Source organism: Dromiciops gliroides, chromosome 4, assembly GCF_019393635.1.
Source record: "Dromiciops gliroides isolate mDroGli1 chromosome 4, mDroGli1.pri, whole genome shotgun sequence".
NCBI classification, from domain to species: Eukaryota; Metazoa; Chordata; class Mammalia; order Microbiotheria; family Microbiotheriidae; genus Dromiciops; species Dromiciops gliroides.
The window spans coordinates 76,725,565-76,746,440 of NC_057864.1; the positions used below are offsets into that span (position 1 = coordinate 76,725,565).

The 20,876-nt window shown below is 37.5% G+C and overlaps 1 protein-coding gene across 1 annotated transcript in view; it reads right to left on the reverse strand.

Annotated features, from left to right (window-relative positions):
- The window catches only part of NMNAT2 (nicotinamide nucleotide adenylyltransferase 2), a 199,199-nt gene extending 178,701 nt beyond the window's left edge, over positions 1-20,498 (reverse strand). The window contains exon 1 of the mRNA XM_044004197.1: positions 20,253-20,498. Coding sequence (XP_043860132.1) covers positions 20,253-20,337 — 85 coding nt within the window. The 5' untranslated portion in view covers positions 20,338-20,498. The remainder of the gene's footprint in view (positions 1-20,252) is intronic.
- Between the last annotated feature and the right edge of the window lie 378 nt (positions 20,499-20,876).

A 20,876-nucleotide genomic window follows, 5' to 3' on the forward strand; every position in this document is an offset into this window, starting at 1 on the left:
CTCTCCCTATTTTGCAGGTGTAGGGGACAATGAGTGTGGGATATTGCATTTACTATCATATTTGGTTGATATGTTGGCTGTGTAATGATTGGAATGATGCCACCTACTGGAGACTTGCTGTGGAGAGCTCCACCATGAGGAAAATGCCTCAGAGGCATTGTGGCTTTTCCTTGGCGTCAGGAAATGACGTTTGCTCATGGGTGCTGTCTATCAAGTCTACCAGCCAATCAACTGGAGGAGCCTCCTATGGTCTGGGAGGAGACAGGAAGGAGGAAAGGGAGCCTGCGCAGAGAGCGCTGGCCTTCTTTGGCTTCCTGACTTGATGGTGGCGGCGGCAGAGGACTTCACAGGAAATTTGAGGAGAGATAGGAATGCCAGGCTGTTAGAATTCTGTTCTCAATCTTTTTATTTCTATTTTCCAATAAACCCTTAAAACCTAAACTCGTTTTATCAGTGATTTTTAGTCAGTTTCCCCCAAACTGGGGGAACAGATTAGAATCCACATTTAGAATCTTAAATTACACAGCTGATTTTGCTGAACGACTTTTCCCCCATTTTTCTTTTTAATCTTTGTTTAAAAAAAAAATAAGGGTGGGTGTTCCCGAGGATGGAAATCAACTCTGTTTGGTTAACAGTTAATGAGAGAATGAATGTTATAATGAGAGGTGGACCTATTCTAATGAGGGTCTTGGGATATGAGACACTGATCACCCAGTCTTGGTCAAAGAGGCTTATCAATATTCATATCAAAGAGGGAATTTACTTCTATCCCAAACGTGTCTGACCAAACCCAATGAGCAGGAATCTACTGATTCACCTAGTTAATAATGTCAAACAAAAGTGTATTCCATACACATACCCCAGAGCTAATTGTTAAACACTGCCAGTAAAGCACCATGCACACAGAAGACACTTAACAAACATTTGTTAAATTGAATGAACTTACAATTAGAAAACAGGTGCTAGAGGTCAAAGGAGGTAGTGGGTCAGAAATTGGGCATGTGATGAGAAAGCAGTGAAGAGAAAAGCATCAGAATTCAAAGAAAGCAATTGGGCAGGAACCAAACAATATTCAGAAATTTAAAACAACAACCACCACCACCACCACAAAAGCATTAGATATCTAGGTATTCAGCAAATGAGCCCAGCAATCAGGAAACCTTGGAATTAAGAGAGTTCCTGTCTCCTAGATATTTCCTGCTAGGAAAAGTCAATCCTGGGGCAAGTCCAGCCCAGGATCTTCAGACGGAACCAGGTGTGTCCTATAAGTCATCTAGATGGAAGAGGATGATAGTGACTGATTTAAGTGACAGAAAACAGTTAAAAATTTGGGGATCTTCCAAGGGTGGTAAAGAGGCAGACAATAATGTCACAACAAGGCATACGTAGTCATGGAGAAGTCAAAGCCATTAAGTTTTATCTATCTATCTATCTATCTGTATGTATGTATATATACAAACACATATAGACATATCTGTGTATAGATTATACATATGTACACACAGATATATGTATATATGTATGTATGTGTGTGTATACACACATACACAAACGTTTACATTTTGAAAGAGTTGTATCTACATGCCCCAAGTGAAAAGAAGCTTCTTCAATGATCCAGTTGATGTTGGACAAACAAGATAATTCAGGTCCCCAAATAGCCTGAGGAATACAGTTTGTATTCTTGAAAGAATCATAAATATTCATCTTCATTTTGGTGCTGCTTTCCTTGCATCTGAGTCACCAAATGAAAAACACTGCTCAGCTTACCCATGTGAACCAATTAGGCCATTTAGATACATTAGAATGTTTGATCTGGAAAGGATCACCTTGCTTTACAGGTAAAGAAAATGAGGCCCAGAGAGGGCAAATAACTTGTCCTAGGTCACACAGTATGTTGCTGGTAGAACCAGAACAACACTATGCTGCTTAATGAGCAAGATATCCAACAGTTCTCTTATCAAATTGGACATTCAGTTGGTCAAAATGGCAGAGCTAGTGTGTGTGGCCATTGTATTTAACTAGATAAAACATATACAGTTATCCCTTCCACATCATAACTTTCTCCATTGTGGTTTCAATATATCTCAGGTTGGCATAAAAAATTAATTGGGAATTTTGGGGGAGTGTTGTGGAAGCCACAGATGATATGCAAAGGCCAATGGATGACACAGAAAAAGTTTAGAAACTCAGAAATGCATAAAATATATGTATAGTATTGTATAATATCAACATATTTTATCTTTTAATGCCATAATAATTAAGACTTCTTCTCTGGTACAAATAGAGGGCCAAAAATTTTACCCAGATTTTCCAGATTTTGGGGGGCACTGTGCCCCTAACCCCCAAGATGCGGAAGGGATGATTGTATAAGGCATATTTAGAAATAGGAACATCGGTTATAGCTGATAGTAATAAGTTAAGTCTAGTGTTAACTTGACGAATTTATAATGATCATTATAAATTCAAGCACTCAGAATTGCCTGAGTAAAGAAAGAATGTACTTTCCCCATTGTGATTTTTTATCATGCATGTTCCAATTCCACAAAAGTTGAAGTGTCTACTATATACTGTTCACTGGAAAAAATATAAAAAAGAAAAGACACAGTCCCAGACCACTAGGAGTTTCCAATCTGGTAGTAGAGAAGAGATATAGTTATTTCTACAATTCAAAATAGAACATGATAAATGTTTAACAGGCTAACTGAGTCTTCATTGACTTGGTAAGTACACAATTCAAAGTGTTGGACCTTTGTTGTGATAAATTACCTATAACATGTAGAGGTGTCAGTGTGGTGTAATGGAAAGAGATCTCTTTTGGAACTAGAGGATGGGGGCTCTCATCCTGATACGGGTCCTCTGTTTTCTCATTTGGAAAACAAGGGAATTAGATGAGATAACCCAAATCATGTGATCAAGGTGGAGTACATTTATAAAACCTACTGCTCTTTTTCTAATGCACAGGACAGATCTTTGTGTTTAAACCTTATATTTACTTTCTAGAATACAAGTCATACAGATTACTTCAAGGTTTTTTGGATTTGTTTTTAAAGTAACATGTTGGGGCAGCTAGGTGGCACAGTGGATAAAGCACTGGCCCTGGATTCAGGAGAACCTGAGTTCAAATCTGGCCTCAGACACTTGACACTTACTAGTTGTGTGACCCTGGGCAAGTCACTTAACCCCAATTGCCTCACCAAAATAAAATAAAATAAAATAAAAAATAAAGTAACATGTCATTTTTCTAACAGATTTCCAGTGTACTGTGAAAGCCCTTCAGAAGCATCCCTTGAAGGTTTTGTTGTTCAGTTGCTTCAGTCGTTTCTGACTCTTGTGACCCTGTTTGGAGTTTTCTTGGCAAAGACAGGAGATGGTTTGCCATTTCCTTCTCCAGTTTATTTTACAGATGAGGAAACTGAGGCAAACAGGGTTAAGTGATTTGCCCAGGCAGGGCCACACAGCTAGTAAGTGTCTGAGGCCAGATTTTAACTCAGGTCTTCCTGATTTCAGGTCTGACACTCTGCTTAGCCACTTGGCTACCCTAGGTTAGTGTCGATAATCCCATTTTTCAGATGAAGAAACAAACCCAGAGACACCCAATGCATACCCCAGCCACTGGCAACTCAGTTCCCAAGTTCTGAATTCCCAAGTTCTGAGTCAGTGAACTGGGGAAGTAATTGAAAACCTTGAGAAAAAAATTGCCCATTGCTCTTCATCAGCATTCTTTGTGGCATGTGAAAATCATATATTATCTACAAGCATCAATCCCTTGGGGGCAGAAGAAGTAAATAATTTTAAAGTAGTAACAAACAAGATAGGTTCATTTTAAATGGAATAATCAGGGCTGTGATTTATATGCACAATATTTTATTGTCTTTTTTCTTAATTTAAATTTAAAATGGATAGAGTTCTTTGAATGAAAAAAAAGCAAGTTGTGAGTTATTTTAAAGATTCAGTATTTCATGTGATGTACTAAACACTGCTAAATATTTAACATCACATAAATATTTCAAGAGAAACATGAATAGTTAGTGATAGAGTTTAATCTCAGTGATTGTGGGAATGAGCACTCCCTCTCTCTGTGGGTTAGGAGATGAAGGGTTGGAAGAATGTTGGAGAGTAAAACACTGGAGAAACCCAATTCCCTAACCCCAGAGAGATGTGACTTGGGTGGGGGGAAGGGTTTAGACATACTAATAATTTAAGAGTCATTGAGTGCCACAATTATTCTAGCAAGGAAATACACTCTATGTTAACATTTGGAGCCCTAGATGATCCCAGGTAGCATTGGAGCAAAAATTGGTTAGCAAAGATTCCTGACTTCTTAGAAAATATGACGTGGAGAAAGGGAAGAAATAATTCATAGAATGATAGCTTTAGAAGTAGAAGGTGCCTGAAGGCCAGCCACCTAGTCCAACTCCCTAACTGTACAAATAAGGAAACTGAGGCCCAGAAAAGTTATGACTTAGATTTTTCATAGGAAGTAAGTGACAGACCCAATATTAAAATCCGGTCCCTGGTCTCCAAATCTTGTGCTCTTTCCATCACTCCACCCTGCCTTAGTTTTATAAAACCAACTCAGCTATGGCTAAGATAAACATGGGTTTGTTCACCAAATTCAAGACAGTCAAAGAGTGGTCCCTTGAAACTTGAAAGCTATATTCAAGACCAAAAAGGGACTACTATGCTGAACATCAAGTAATAAGATTAAAGAATTCATTTTTCCCACTCTGTAATACAGTATAATAAATAAAAATAACTGCCAAAAAGTTGATAAATATGCTGATGCAAGAGTTCCAATTGACTTTTTGAAAATAAATTTTATCAATATCTTTTATTTTTATGTTACTTACATTTCCCCATATAACAAAGAATTTTCTTTAAAAAAGGAAGAAGGAAAAAAAAGGATGAAAAAGAAGAGAAAAATCAGCAAAACTGGGATCAATAGATTTTTTTAAAAGTCTGATAATATATGGAAAGTTCCACACCCATGGATCTCCTGCCTTTGTAAAAGTGTTAGGGGTGTGGTTAAGAGCAGAAGAGATATCTTCTTATCTCTCTTCTTCAAGGCCAAACTTGTTCATTGTAATTTTGTGACATTTATTTTTATTGCTGTTGTTGATTTGTGGTTCTCTGTTGCAGGCGCAGTGTAGATTGTTTTCTTGGTTCTGTTTATTTCACTGTGCATCAGTTTGTGAAAGTCAAAGATAGGCTATTGGACCAGATATAAATCATGGGTCTAAAAATATGGCCTTTTTTATATTCATATGTTCTTCCAAACCTAGAATGCTCTCCCTTCATATTGTTACCTCTCAGAATCATCTTTCTTCCAGATTCAGCTAGATAGATGCCAACTCCTCCATGAAATGTTCCTTGATGATATTCTGAGTTATTAACACTCTCTCCTTCCTCTCTTTTCCTTTGCTATATTTCTCTGTTCATGTTGTGTTCCTCCTTACTCTCCCCCCCCCCCCCCCCCCCCCGCAAAAAATGTAGACTCCTTGAAGGCAGGAACTATTTAATTTTTGTTGTTGCAAACCCAATATAATATAATGCTTGTTTAATTAAATTTAATTGAAGTGGGAGAAGGCCAAAAATACTTAGGCAATATGTAGCAGAAAAGAACAAGAACTTATGGGATCTATTCCCCTTCCCCCACTTCACTGTAAACTAACTCTGACTTTAAAGAAGTCAATTAACCTCTCTGAGTCCCAGTTTCCTAATCTGTAAAATGCAGGCAATAATTTTTGTGTTGTCTACCTCAAGCAGTTATTGTGAGGATCAAATAATATATTCAATATTAATATACTTTGCAAAATAAAAAACTGCTACATAAATGGAAAGTAGGGTGATTACAGATGAAATTCTAACAGGACTTACCAAAAAAAGTTCACTTTTTAAAAAAATTCAAAGGAACAAAAGCACAAGCACACACATGTATGTACACATGTGCATAGATCCATACATATAATATTCATTTTAGGATATTCCCAAATGTCCAGGGACTCCAAAGAATGGCCAGTGAGTTTAGTGGAAATATGAAAATGGGCTTAAAACATAATAAAAAGGAAGCATAGTCTCATAATATTCCTTTTTTATGAAGGTTTCATATGTGATTTTCTGATTCTAGGGCAATTCTGAATATGCTAGAGGAATCTGATAGAGATTTGGGAGAATAAGAAGAGGCTATGAAGAAAGCAAGGGGGAGTGTGGCCTTGATAAAGGAGAATGTTATCCCATACTTTGCAGGCTAGTAAAAATAGTTCTGGGCTAGAAGCCTTTTTTGGTTTGTTTTTGTTTTTGTGGGGAAATGAGGGTTAAGTGACTTGCCCAGGGTCACACAGCTAGTAAGTGTCAAGTGTCTGAGGCCAGATTTGAACTCAGGTACTCCTGAATTCAGGGCCAGTGCTTTATCCACTGCACCACCTAGCTGCCCCCAAGGCTCTATGATCTTAATGTAATATGCATTTATAGAGTACCTACTGCATGCTAGGCACCATGCTAAGTGTTTTGCAAATATTATTTCATTTGATTGTCACAAAAACCCTACAAGGTAAGTGCTATGATTACCCCACTTTACAGCCGAGGAAACTGAGGCCAACAGAGATTAAGTGGCTTGCCCAGGGTCAAACAGCTAGGAAATATCTGAGTCCTGATTCAAACTCAGGTCTTCCTGACTCCAGGACTAACACTCTGTTCACTGTCTCACCTAGCTGCCATTTAATGAATATTAATTATATCCAAATAATAAAGCCAAATACTCTCTATAACAATGCATGAAGATTCTGTTGGCCAAGTTCAATTACAACAAAACCTATGGGACTTAGTGACTTCTTTTGTTCTACTAAATGGTACTTGAAACAGTGGGTCTTTGTGAATTTGTGTTCTTTAGGAATTTTCATTATTATGATATGCTTATAATAGGATTTTATCTTTTTTATTTTTTCTTTATGATTTTTTATTAACAATTCATGGGAAACTAAAATATTTTTTAAAAAATAAAAGAGGGGCAGCTAGGTGGCACAGTGGATAGAGTACCGGCCCTGGACTCAGGAGTACCTGAGTTCAAATCCAGCCTCAGACACTTAATACTTACTAGCTGTGTGACCCTGGGCAAGTCACTTAACCTCAATTGCCTCACTAAAATAAATAAATAAATAAATTTTTTAAAAAGCATTGACTTCATGCATGTATTTAGCACTATCATCAAATATTTATTGCACACCCACCTGATACAGGACATTATACTAGTGGCTGAAAAAGTTATAAAGATTATATTATTTAAACTCAAGTAGAGGTGAGTGAATGTGTGTGAATACATATATGTGTGTGTGTGTATTTTAAGATCTCATCACTACCTCTTATATACACATAAAGTTCTGTTTTCTTTGTATAGATATCCATAGGTTGCTCTCTCAGCCTATGGCAGCACCAACCCATAAAGCATATTTCCCTTTTGTCCCTGGCATTTCCCCTCCAATATCAGAGAATGTCACTGAAATGGAGAATCCTAGACTCAAATGCTGACAGGTATTGCTCTTCAGTTCATCTCCATAAGCCAAATTGCTCATTTTTTTCTGACTGGTTTTGTATATTTGTGTAGAAATAGCACACTAAGATTAGTATACTTTTAAAAAACATTTTTCCTAATAAGCAATAATTCAAACTGTTTTCCAGTGAGTTCATTATCCTCTTGATTCTGATATCTCCAAGCATAGAAGCTCCAGCATTAAGGATTTGAACGACTAAATGGAATGTGAGATGGGGGAAGAAAATTATTCCTTTCAAAGTTATTTAGACCTCCACACCATTGTCTTTATTATGATCTGCTATTTGATTTGGGAATGACCTTAGAAAGGAAAGGATTTTGCTTTTAACAATAATCTCATAATGCTGAAAACAATGACAACAAAAAACCCCATAAAATCAGTGGGGGAAGGAGGACATGAAAATGGGGGATAATATAAATCAGTTGAAATGGTTTACTATGAGCAAAACAATTGGTATATTGACCAAATTTTTCATTTCTTATTGCAGTCATTCTGGCATCCTAAGGAGATATAGCTTTGTGTTTGGAGCCTACCACCAATTAACATGCACCATTTGTGCTATTTCCATCAGAGGAAATCTATCACAGCTAGAGGTTTGAGAACCCAACCCATCCATTAAAGTTTACCTTCTGCTACCACAGTGAGGGGCAGCTACTAGAACTGCTTATGGGGCTATGTTAGCAGCATCATATTACCTAGATTCAAGATTGTTTTTGTAACCAATTTTAGGGCTTCTATATTTTTACTAAAAAAGATAAAAACTTCCTCCTTATTTTATTGCCCATTTTCCATAAAGTCAATGGATTTCCATGCCTTTCTTGGACATGCAGCTCAGAACAATCCAATCAGATCCTGCTGAGAGCTTTAATTGCAACAATTCCCTTTCAGAAGTTCTAACCTTCAAGGGGCTTTTGGGTTTAGGTAAAGCATTCCCTGAGTATCCTAACTTTGGTTAGAAAACATAACTCTATTTTTTGGAGGAGGGGAATAGAGGGAAAATGGAGATGGAGAATTGGAGAGCTTTTTAGCCAGTAGAATCATGTGATGCAAATAAGGCAAAGCAAATAATATCCAGATGGGTCAAATTGCTTCTGCATTCTATAATTCAATTAAGTTGTTTTACAGATATAGTCTTAACCTACAATTATAAGTGTATTTTAAAAATTAACAACAAAATGCCAATCCTCTGGCAAACATTTTAAAAACAAGAAACTGATACTGGATTATCAACCTACTCAAAAGAAATTTAGAACTGAAAAAGAAGGTAGATATCATCTAATCCTTGGGTTTTTAACTTGTTAGCCATTAACTTATTTTTAAAAATATGTCTACAATTGCATTTCAGTATAATTTACTTCCTTTGTAATCCTATGTATTTCATTTTATGCATTTAGAAACATCATTCATGGGGCAGCTAGGTTGGCACAGTGGATAAAGCACCATCCCTGGATTCAGAAGGACCTGAGTTCAAATGTGGCCTCAGATACTTGACACTTACTAACTAGCTGTGTGACCCTGGGCAAGTCACTTAACCCTCATTGCCCCACCAAAAAAACAAAACCTCATTCAGAGAAGGGTTACACAGGCTTCACTGAATTGCCAAAAGGGTCCATAACACTCACAAAAAGTTTAGGAATCACCAATCTAACCAACCTCCTCATTTTAGAGAAGTAGAAGTGTGGCAGGGTGAATTGAAAAGACTTGCCCCAAATAACAGCGATAGAGCAGAGATTATTAGAACCCAAGCCTCAGTGACTTCCAGGTCACTATTCTTTCTAATACACCCTTTTATGTTCCCATATTTGGGGGATATATTACATAGGTGTTTTTATCTTCAATCCTAAACCACAAAGGAAAACAAATTGAAAAGCTCCTCTTTCCCTTTCACAAAAGTCCTTCTCATCTGCCTCATCATGCCATGGAGAAGATGCTCAGTTTTTGTTCTTGATGTTTTCCCTGGGGCAATGAGTGTTAAGTGACTTGCCCAGGGTCACACAGCTAGTAAGTGTCAAGTGTCTGAGGCCGGATTTGAACTTAGGTGATCCTGAATCCAGGGCCAGTGCTTTATCCATTGCATCACCTAGCTGCCCCCCAGATGCTCAGTTTTTAAAGACTGTCAGCAGAGTATAAGTACTTAAAGGATCTACTATGCTAGAAAGGTTTTAAGAATAGTTGGGCCACAGATTATGTTGGAGAACCTGATTGATAACATATACAGGATCTCAGCCCAACTAGGTTGGCTGCTAGGTGATAAATTTTTACCTACAGCAGTTCATGAAACAAAAATCCAAAATTACCCCTAGTCTTCCCATTCTGCCATGGTACCATAATGGTGGGAAAGGAAGCAGAAAGGGCTAAGAATCTCATACCCTTTAGACAATCCGTAAACATGAACATAATCATTAGTATTCAAAATGTTGGCTATTGGACAAAAATCTCAAAAATCATAGATGGAATTTAGTCATATCAATTTTTTACATTTTAATTATAAAAAGAAGCCAGAAGATACAAGAAAGTTGAAGGATGGCTCATAGCTTCTCCAAGGAAAGATACATAAACAATATGGTGGAGTTAATTTTAGTATGTATCCAAAGGCAACAAGAAATAGCATCTTAGGAGACACTTATCTCACCTTGCAATACTCATGATGACTATAAACAAAAGAATCATCATGAAGATAATTGGATCTGTTTCAGAGGAAGAAGAGGTAGAGCAATTCTAAGACTTGGTAACAGGTAAAGTTAATTCCCTTCCAGTTCCATATCTATGGACCTATCATCATATGAAGACTTCTATGTTAAATCAATGTAAACTTTAAGATACATTGTATGAAATAGCTTCATTCAATGACTTCAATGAAAAGCTGGGTGTAGGGGAGGATAGCAGAAACTGTTAGAAAATATAATTCAGAATCAAGAAACAAAACAGGCTAAAGACTTATAGACTATACTATAACCTCACTGTTCTTCAAGAAGAGAGTCAGAAGGAATAGGACATAAATGCAAAATATCATTTAAAAAAGGAATTGATGGGGCAGCTAGGTGGCACAGTGGATAGAGCACTGGCCCTGGAGTCAGGAGGACCTGAGTTCAAATGCGGCCTCAGACACTTAACACTTACTAGCTGTGTGACCCTGGGCAAGTCACTTAACCCCAATTGCCTCACCAAAAAAAAAAAAAAAAGGAATTAACACGCAGTAAATAAATTACTAGATATAGATACGAGTTATTTCCAAATCCGCTGATCAACACCAGGTTATTATGGTAAAGATAATAATATAATAAAAACACCTCTAGCCTCACCTATTTTAAAAAGCTAATGATGCCCCCCTCCCAAGAAATGGATAAATGAACAAATATTGACACATATTGTTACCATTTCCTGTTATAAATCACCAAAATGAAGAGGACAAAAGAGCCTAGAAACCACTTCAGTTAGGCAAATATTAAAGGAAAAGACATTGGGCTTTGAGTCAGAGGACCTAAATTTGAATCCTGGCCTTGATGCATGAATGAAGCCTAGGTAAGTCTTTCAACTTCTCTTCATTTCACATAAGCTGCACTCCTTGGATTTTACCCCTTCATCATCATACCACTTCATGACTTCCCTCAGAAAAATCTCATTACCAGGAAACTAATCATGACAGAGATTGAATCAGCTTTGTTACTTACAAGTCATCAGTCCCTTCAGTTGCCTCTGCTCCTTTGACTGGTGGCCTGGAGTAGGGAGGAAAAAACTTATTCCCAAAGTCACCATTTAAAGAGTGCAAAGAAACCCAGGTAACTTGTCATTTCCAATAAGTTATACTACTTCATTTTGAATCCACCATCATCATGCCCAGTACTATCTTTCCCCCTTCTCCACCTCTTTTCAGCTTCCTTTTATGTGTTATCTTCCTCTGTTAAATAGTAAGCTCCTGGAGGGTAGATCAAAGAGCCCTCATTAAGTTTTAAGTTCATTTTTCTCATTTGTATTCTCAGTGGTTAACACAGTGTCTGGAACATAATAACCATTAATAAATGTTTATTGTATTGTATCATCTTGCATTGTTTGGATCTCAGTATCCTCATTTATAAAATAAAGAGGGTCAAACTAGATATTCCTTAAGATCCCTTTTGGTTCTAATTCTATAACCTCATAATCATTGGGAGTAGAGAATTATAGCAGTCCAAGGCAATACTAGTTTGAAATATACATTCATTTGTGAAATCTTATAGAGGAGAGTGATGGAAATTATGAGCAAGATCACCTAATAGAAGAGTAAAAAGCAATGGAGGGGGAAATTAGCTTGCATAAATCTAATTTAAGTCATGAGACTCAAGCCAGTTCATTCCAACAATATTTAAGAATGATTGCAAGATATAATGAAAAGGCAATGGCCCTGGATTCAGGAGGACCTGAGTTAAAATCCGGTCTCAGACACTTGACACTTACTAGCTGTGTAACCCTGGACAAGTCACTTTACCCTCATTGCCCTGCCAAAAAAAAAAAAAAGCATATATAAGATATAATGAAAAAGAGGACCTGGGTTCAAATCCTGACTCTTCTTACCTATACAAACTTGGGCAAGTCACTTAAAATTTTCTGGGCCTAATTTTATCTATAACAGAGATTCTTAAACTTTTTGCACTTGTGACCCCTTTTCATGTGAGAAATTTTTGTAAGACACTGGGTATGTAGGTATATAAGATAGGTATACATAACCTTTTACTGTTGCCAATTTTTTGCAACCTCCACATTCAGTTACACAACCCCATATGGGGTTGAAAGCCACAGTTTAAGAAGCATCAACAGCTGAAGAGATCTGTCAATATTTCTCTAACATTCTCTAATTTTCCCCATCAGTGATAGTAGAGATACTACATTTAGAATTGATTCTAGATGTGCTGAATGAGGGAGTAGAAATGACATTTAAAAAAAACAAAACAAAGAAACTAGATCAGAACAGAGAAACACACAAAAGATCCATGTTTGAGGCGACAGTCCTGAGGGCACTGAGGAATTGGCCCTTGTTTTCAAGGGGAGTCATACCAAGTGTTTGGAAGAAATCACTGATGATATTATACCACACCCCCCAAAGATATCAAAAGGACATTAATAACTAGCCACTGATTCATATTCTCATCTCCACAAAATCTTTAGAATGATCTATACCAGTGGTATCAAACTCAAATAAAAATGGCAGCCACTAAACCTGACATAAGGATCTCTGTAGGTTATATATAGACTTAAAAAACCACATATTAACAATATCTATGTTCTATTCTATTTTTATTTATTCTATTAAATAATCCCTCAAATAATTTTACTTGGGTATTTGACATCTCTGATCTAGCTGTATTATCAAGGACATATTTAATGAAGAAAGGTATCAGGGGGGTAGCTAGGTGGCGCAGTGGATAAAGCACTGGCCTTGGATTCAGGAGGACCTGAATTCAAATCCAGCCTCAAACTCTTGACACTTACTAGCTGTGTGACCGTGGGCAAGTCATTTAACCCTCATTGTCCCGCAAAAAAAAAAAAAGAAAGGCATTAGAAGGCATCAAGCAAACTTTTGCAAATTATATTTCTACATTAGACAAAGTCTATCTATCTGTCATCTATCTATTTATCATCTATCATCTATCTACAGAACTCACCAGAATAAAGACAGTAAATACAGGATTCCACTGTGTTTAATGTTTATTCATTCTTACAAAAAAGTATTTGATTTGATAGAATAAAATACAGCCTTCAAAGTGCTTCTTGTGCCTCATACAGGAGGCACATGCAGGATTCCTTGATAGACATAGCATATACTACTTTTTTTAAATAAACCTCTGATTATTAATATCAAGTGAGACATAAAACAGAATGGCATATGCTTTCTAACAGTGAAAAACACTGTCATGGAAGATGTGCAACATAGAATTGAAAATGGAAGAAGGATTATCTATAGATAGTGAGGTCCTCCAAATGTTCTTATTTGCAGATTATATTATGCTGATGGCATCTAGCTCAGATATATGACAAAATATACTCAGTGAGGCTTACAACCAGTCAAGAGTTAGGTATAACAATCCAAACAAGAAAAAGCAAGTAGTTTATGTAAAAGACTTCACTATTCTCAATACAATGATCCAAGACAATCCCAAAGGACTATCAATGAAACATACTATCCACCTCCAAAGAAAGAACTGGTATTGATGGAACACAGACTCAAGCATGCTATTTTTCACTTTCTTTCATTTTTTTTCTTTTATTCAAGTTTTCTTACATAGAATGACTAATATAGTAACATTTTACATAATTGTACACGTACAACCTATATCTGATTTTTTTTGGTGAGGCAATTGGGGTTAAGGGACTTGCCCAGGGTCACACAGCTAGTAAGTGTCAAGGGTCTGAGATCAGATTTGAACTCAGGTACTCCTGAATCCAGAGCCACTGCTCTATCCACTGTGCCACCTAGCTGCCCCTACCTGTATCTGATTTGCTTACCACCTCAGGGAAAGGGGAGGGGAGGGAGGAAAGGAGGGATAAAAGTTGGAACCCAAGACTATAGATAAAAATGTTTATTACTTTTTTTAAAAAAGCGAGTGGTTTAAAAATGTCTATTGTTCAGATTATATGTAGTAGGACAGACAGTCCATGGAACTGATCCATTAGTACTTATATGTATATAACTATATAACATCTATATATACATCTATATATACATCTATATGTATGTGTGTATATATATATATATATATTAGTACTTATATCTCAAGCCAACACTGAAAATGGATAATATACTAGGCTCAAGATTGAATAGAAGGAGAACAGGCTGGGTCACATTTGGTTGGTTGTTATAGTTTTTCCCTACAACAAAAATCTGTCTTTTTATAGCAATATTTTTCTGGTATACTGCTATACTCATGTAATGCTGAAACTCAGTAGATAACCCCAGTATATTAGGTGTGAAAAATGTATGGGAAGATATGTACAAAATATCTTCCCAAAGATATTTTGGATAAAAAGGATAAAAAAATAAATATTGTGATCCACATTCATGGAGAGATACCCACATTGATGAATTCCCAGATCCTTTAAAGAAGTGATGTCAAACTCGAATAGAAGTGGATCTTTTCAGACTACACATTGACTTAGAAAACCAAAAATTAATGTTAACTATGTTGTATTGTATTTTATTTATTGTGTTACATATTTTCCAATTATATTTTAATCTCATTCAGGCTCTTAATGAGTGTGGGGGCTGCCACTTTGATACTTCTGCTTTAAAGTATTGAACTATTTTACCTTTGTTAATCACACAATAAATACATCCCAAGTAGAGAGGGTCTTCCTTCCTCATATTCTTCAATATTCAGAGGTAGGGAGAAGTGAAAAGAGACTTCTTGGGTAAGAATACTGAGTTAGGAAACCTGGTTTCTAGGCCTGCATGCTATTTCCTTATGACTTTGGGTAAATTACATCACCTACATGTTTCATCACAAAGGGTTGTTATTCGTATCAAATAAGGTAATGGATGAAAATGTTTGTTCTTAGAGAATGTAAGAAGCTATTATTATACTTTGGGATTTCTTTTCCTCCTTAGCATCTGACATATTGAAATAAATACACAAAACAGATGAGGAAGAAGTTTCCCTCCCTCTGGATTTTATATGCACACACACACACACATATAGATGTGGTTAACTATTCAAGCTTCTTTCATCATAAATTTTATCACTGCACATGTGACTTAAGCAACTCAGATTGTGTGTACAATCTCCCAAAGTATAGTTCCATTCCTTGTTTTCGATGAGAAACAGTATATATTTTTGTCTGTATTCAAAACAACTAATTCAACTTTTCCCCTTCAAAATTAAAAATGTTTTGAAAGTATTGGGGTGGGGGTGGCTAGGTGGCACAGTGGATAGAGCACCGGCCCTGGATTCAGGAGTACCTGAATTCAAATCCGACCTCAGACATTTGACACTTACTAGCTGTGTGACCCTGGGCAAGTCACTTAACCCCCATTGCCCCACAAAAAAAAAGTATTGGGGTTGGGGAGGAGAGGGAATGTGAAGTCAGTAATTTAGTCATCACTAAAGCATCCAAAATGTTTTAACCTTGACCAAATCCTCTACCTCCACCATTTTCCCCATAGTCAAACCAAATTAACCATTCCTTCTCTTTGTCCCCTCCCAACTCCTATTCTCCCCATTCACCCCACCCCAAAAGACTCTCCTAAGATTGCAGCTTCATTCAGTGTCTGGAACTGGTTGACAGGTAGCAGTACAAATACAAAAAGAATGTCAGCTTATATCAATATAGTACTCTTACTAAGAATGTTGCTTATACCAATATAGTAATTTCACTAACCACTAAGTGCTTCAATTTAAGTGCCTCCAGTCTCTATAAGTTATGGAGTTGATTTGAGCCTGAGCTAATGTAGGAGAGATCATGAAATTCAACATTCTCAGTATATTGGAAGGCCTCTTCCATAAAAGCACATACAGTTGAGATTGAAATATTCCTGGCTGCTATTATGTGTATATGGGTATCAAATAATGGGGTTTTCCCATTTTTTAATGAATAGCTCCACATAGCTACAGCTCCACAGCACTAATTCCCAACTCTGCTTCTTTGTTGAAACCAATCAACCAAAAAAAAAAAAAAACCCAACCCCCCCAAACCCAAAACCTAGATAAAATACCAATTTTTTTCTTAACATTGAGGAAACAATCTATAAAGATCATTCTAAATCCTTGAAAAACATAGTGATTTAAGTGCTAAACAGAAACAGAAAGTAACAAAACCTTAGTCTCTATTTCTAAATGCCACTTCTTTTTTATCCCCTATTATGGCCTACAAGAAGGGTAGCTGGAAATAAACAAGAGTAATGCAATGAAAATAATTTTATTTCAGTCATTCATTCAGTCAATAAACATTTATTAAGTTCCTGCTATATACTAAGAACTAAATCCTTTTGGGAAGCTTTGTTTTGTTGTTATAAGCTTCATTCAACTTTGTTGGAGGAGTATCTTACTACCTTCATCGTTTTTGTGATTTTGTAAAACAAAATTTTAAATGCACTTTAAGTGATAGAATAGAACATAAAGTGCTTCATAAAGCAAACACTAGCTTCCCTAGGAATGGGAAAGTCTCTTAAGCAAATTCATATTTAAGAATCTAATTTAATTGATGTGCAAAACCATTCTCTTCTGTTTATGGTAAACTCAAATGAAGCAGAGAACAAGAGAGAGTTCCTGTAGAATCGTGTTCTCAAGGTCAGACAATAATTACACTGCCATTGGTTTTAGCAAAATAAATCTGTATCCCATTCTTATTTTCCCCAGATCTCACAACCTTCTTTATATTTCTTTAAAATACACATTCTTTTCTTTGCCTATATATTTGTCCTATTTCCTTTATTACATAGTACATTCCTTAATATTACTGTAGTTGCTCTTATCTTTTTCATGTATTTCTTCATAGCACCTAAAAGAGTGACCTGAAGTGCACCAAATATTACTGACATCTTTCATTGACAAAGTAGTCCAGTACTGTTCATTCAAATTTCCCTTCTCAAGTTTTTCTTTGTGCCTAACTAGATCCACCTACCCTACAAGTCCTCTTCCCTGTCCTCTCTAGAGGTGAACAGCTACTCAGCATCCCCTATGTAAAAGTCCTTTATCTCTGCAACCTGATCCTCTGGCCAGTGTGCTGCAGCCCCATGACAGAATCCTTGGTTCTTTATCTTGGATTTGGCATGTAGTCATCCAGGCAAGGAGTCAGAGCAAGCCATCCAGGGTGCTCTCTGACTCTAAAAGGAGTCTTACAAAGAATTTCTATCACTCAAATTCTAAAAGGAATTACATTCTACTTGGCCAAGAGAGTACAATGAAGTTCATCAATATAGAATGGTCGAAAGAGATGAGCAAATTCAGGGAAGAGAGATGAAGAATGTAGCAGGAAAAAAAATGAAAGAAGGAAAGTTGACTAAAATCCACTTGGAAGACCTGATATACATGCATTTATGAACATATGCTATAAATTAATATACATATATAGAACATGTGTATATATATATATATAAATATATATCTTCATTACTTCAATAGATATGCAATCTCATCAATGTGGGTATTCTCTTCATCAGTATATTCTCTGTATCTCATGTCTATTTTCTCTCAGAGAGCTCTCAATAGATCTCTCTCTCTCTTCCCCCCTCCCTCTCTCCCTCTCTTTTTCTCTCTCCCAGCTATCTATTACATATACATATATATATACAGATAGATAATTTAGTATAAGAACTCTGAGGACTCATAATATGACCATTTATAAATGGATCTCACAGCAATTCTGTAATCTAAGTATAGTACCATTTTTAAGATATTATAATCCATATTTACAGACTAATACTGGAACATTGTCCAGGACCAGACCAACTTATAGAATTAAGGTACTTGCTATATCTAAAATTCAGCCTTAGTGTGTCTTTTTTGTTTTGTTTTGCTTGTTTTTGTTCATAGGTGTCCTTATACCCCTTGATCAACTTTTTTTGGAGTAGTTAAGGACATTGTAAAGTGTGGTGTATATGAAATATGTCCTGAGTGGGTAGTGTAAATTCACAGAGGGTTAAATAATTTGTCCCTTCCTAGTTACAGTGTCAGCACAGATGTTTTGACCTTACCTAACATTTAAATGAGGCAAAAATCACCTTCCTGTAAATATACTTTAATCCAATAATCCATTTGTCACATTCTCTAAACAAAGACAAAACAAAAAGCCACAAGCTTGTCAAATGCAACTGCTGAATAGCATAAATATTACCCACAATTTGGACCTAAAGAAAAGCATTTTCCTGATAGGAAGTGGCAGAACACAATGAAATAAGGACAGGTAATTCTCTTGTACTCATCTCCCATTTACCTCTCCACTTACACTGTTTGATAATACATGACTCTTCATGCTTGCACCAAAGCCTGTTGCTGAAGTCTTTTGTTTCTCCAGTGTTTTTTACAATCGCTTCCTTATATAGCTCTTAAAATGAGAGAATATATAAGAAACTCAAGCTTGCATAGTGTACCCAGCAATGAATGTCTTTCCCTAGTCTCTGCGCTGCTGAAACTGGTTTTGAATATTTTTTTCATTGATCCTTCCCTAATCCATTCTATCTAGCTCCCTTCTCTGTTTTAAATGAATACTGTTGGTCTGAATCAACCTTTTGCTTTTTTCACAAAACAGTTACATTTTCATTTTCCAGGTCTTTGCTAATGTCTATGGATCTTTGTAAAAGACCTTTAAAGACGCACACATACACACACCCGACCGTATTTTAGCATTAAACTGCTCCCTACCCGATCTCTGTGTTGAACACGTGTGTAATAAGAGCCTGGATCCGATATTGCGTCTCTCTCAGCGTTTCAGCACCCAAGCCTCTGGATAGCGACTATTCTCCTAGTAGTCCAGGTCAGTGGCCTCAAACCCTAATCTCTCACACTTCTGTGCTTTTAAAACCCTTTCCCTAGTCTGTATTCCCTGGAGAACAGTTGTCACTCATTACTCCTGTATCCGACTTCATCCCAGTGCTGGATCACTACGACACCCCCTTAGGGCCTAAAAACACACATATTTCTGTGATCCGAGCAGGTCCTATAGAAGCCCAGAGAAATAGCCTCTGTCTACTGCTGATGAATTGAGACCCCCTATACCGACGCAGGTCTCCCCACTAACACCAGATCCCAAACAAACAGCCATGGGCCATTTCAATCTCTCACTCTCTCTCTCTCTCTCTCTCTCTCTCTCTCTCTCTCTCTCTCTCTCTCTCTCTCTCCCCTCTCTCCCGTCCACACCCCCAATCTTTTAAGTAAAAATAAATAACATTTTTAAAAACTCCAAACCATCCTTCACACCCCTCCTTTTACTGACTCGACTATCTCCACTGATCCCATTAACACCAGCTCCTGAGGAGCTGTCCACTACCCACAACCCCTACCCCTCCCCTTCCAATGCAGCTGGTATCAGAATCCAAACCCCGATCTGTGAAGGGCTCATCATCTCCCACCTCCCTCCTCCAATAATCCCAAGCAAATCAGCTGCTATTTAGACATCCTAGTCCTCTTTCCATCAGTTTGTATCCCACCTTTTAGCGAACCCTAAATCAATTGATGTTCCTATCTCGATAACCTGAACAGCTGTGGTGTGTATGCGTGTGTGTGTGCCTGTGTGTGTGTGTCCGCTCGTCCCTGATGCAAATACATTATTTAACTCCTTCACTCTCTTCGTACATCCTAAACAAACATCTTCCCCATTCTACCCACCTCCCACCCTTTCCTTCCCTTCGTCCCACGCCTACGCCATCCTGGGCCCCGGTACCAAGTAGTCAAACCAACTTGCCAAGGAGCCATTCCACCTGAATTTGCGAGTCCAGAACTAACCATCTTTCCTCAACCCCACTCCTCCCATCCCCCGCCACCCACTCGTTTACACTGAGCTCAAACCAAGCAGACGCTGTTCAAGCCTGTGAAAGGCGTCCTTCCTATCCATTCATGTGGCCTGCAATAAATAAATGTGGCTTTCTCCCGAGAAGCAGGGCAGCCGGTGGCGCCCACCCTAATAGAATACACGCCAGCGAATTCAATCGCATTGGAAAACACAGGTGTGGGGAGGAGAGAAAACCGTTTGGGGGGGGGGGGAATTGTTGGGGTGGGGAGGGTGGGCAGGAAGACTTACCGAACATCTGAATGTGCCCCTTGGTGATAGGATTGAAGCTGCCACAAGCCAAAAGAATAACGTGGGTCTTGGTGGTTTCGGTCATGATGCTGTTGGGTCTCTCGCACTGGCTTTTGTGTCTCGGTGTGTCTGCAGAGGGAGAAAGGAAGGCGAGGCTCAGGCTGTGGATGCTGTGGACTCCAAGGAGCTGCTCTAGACGCAAACCGCGTCATTCCCCTCCTCCCCTTAACGCTTACTGCACCGGGAAGATCAGAAGTTGAATTGATATCCTCTCTCCCTCCCCTACCTTTTCCCTTCCTGCCCTTTTTCTCTCTCTTGTTTTTTTTTTTTTCCCCTTTAATGGTTCTTTTACTAGACACGAAGTAGGGCAAGAATACTGTGACCATCAGTGTTACGATGTGGACTTTTTTTCCTGCCTGCATCTGCTTGATTTTACTCCCAACCCCCAAGTTGTTCTTCATGTCCCTGCTTTCTCTGCAATCATAATAAAAAAAATATTTTAATTCGAGAATCTCTCTTCTTTCTCTATTGTTTTCCAAATACTATTGTATTGTGGTTCAAATTACAGATAACTCTTGGTTTCCCTCTTTTCCTTCTCACTGATGATTCTGAACTATTGTAGAG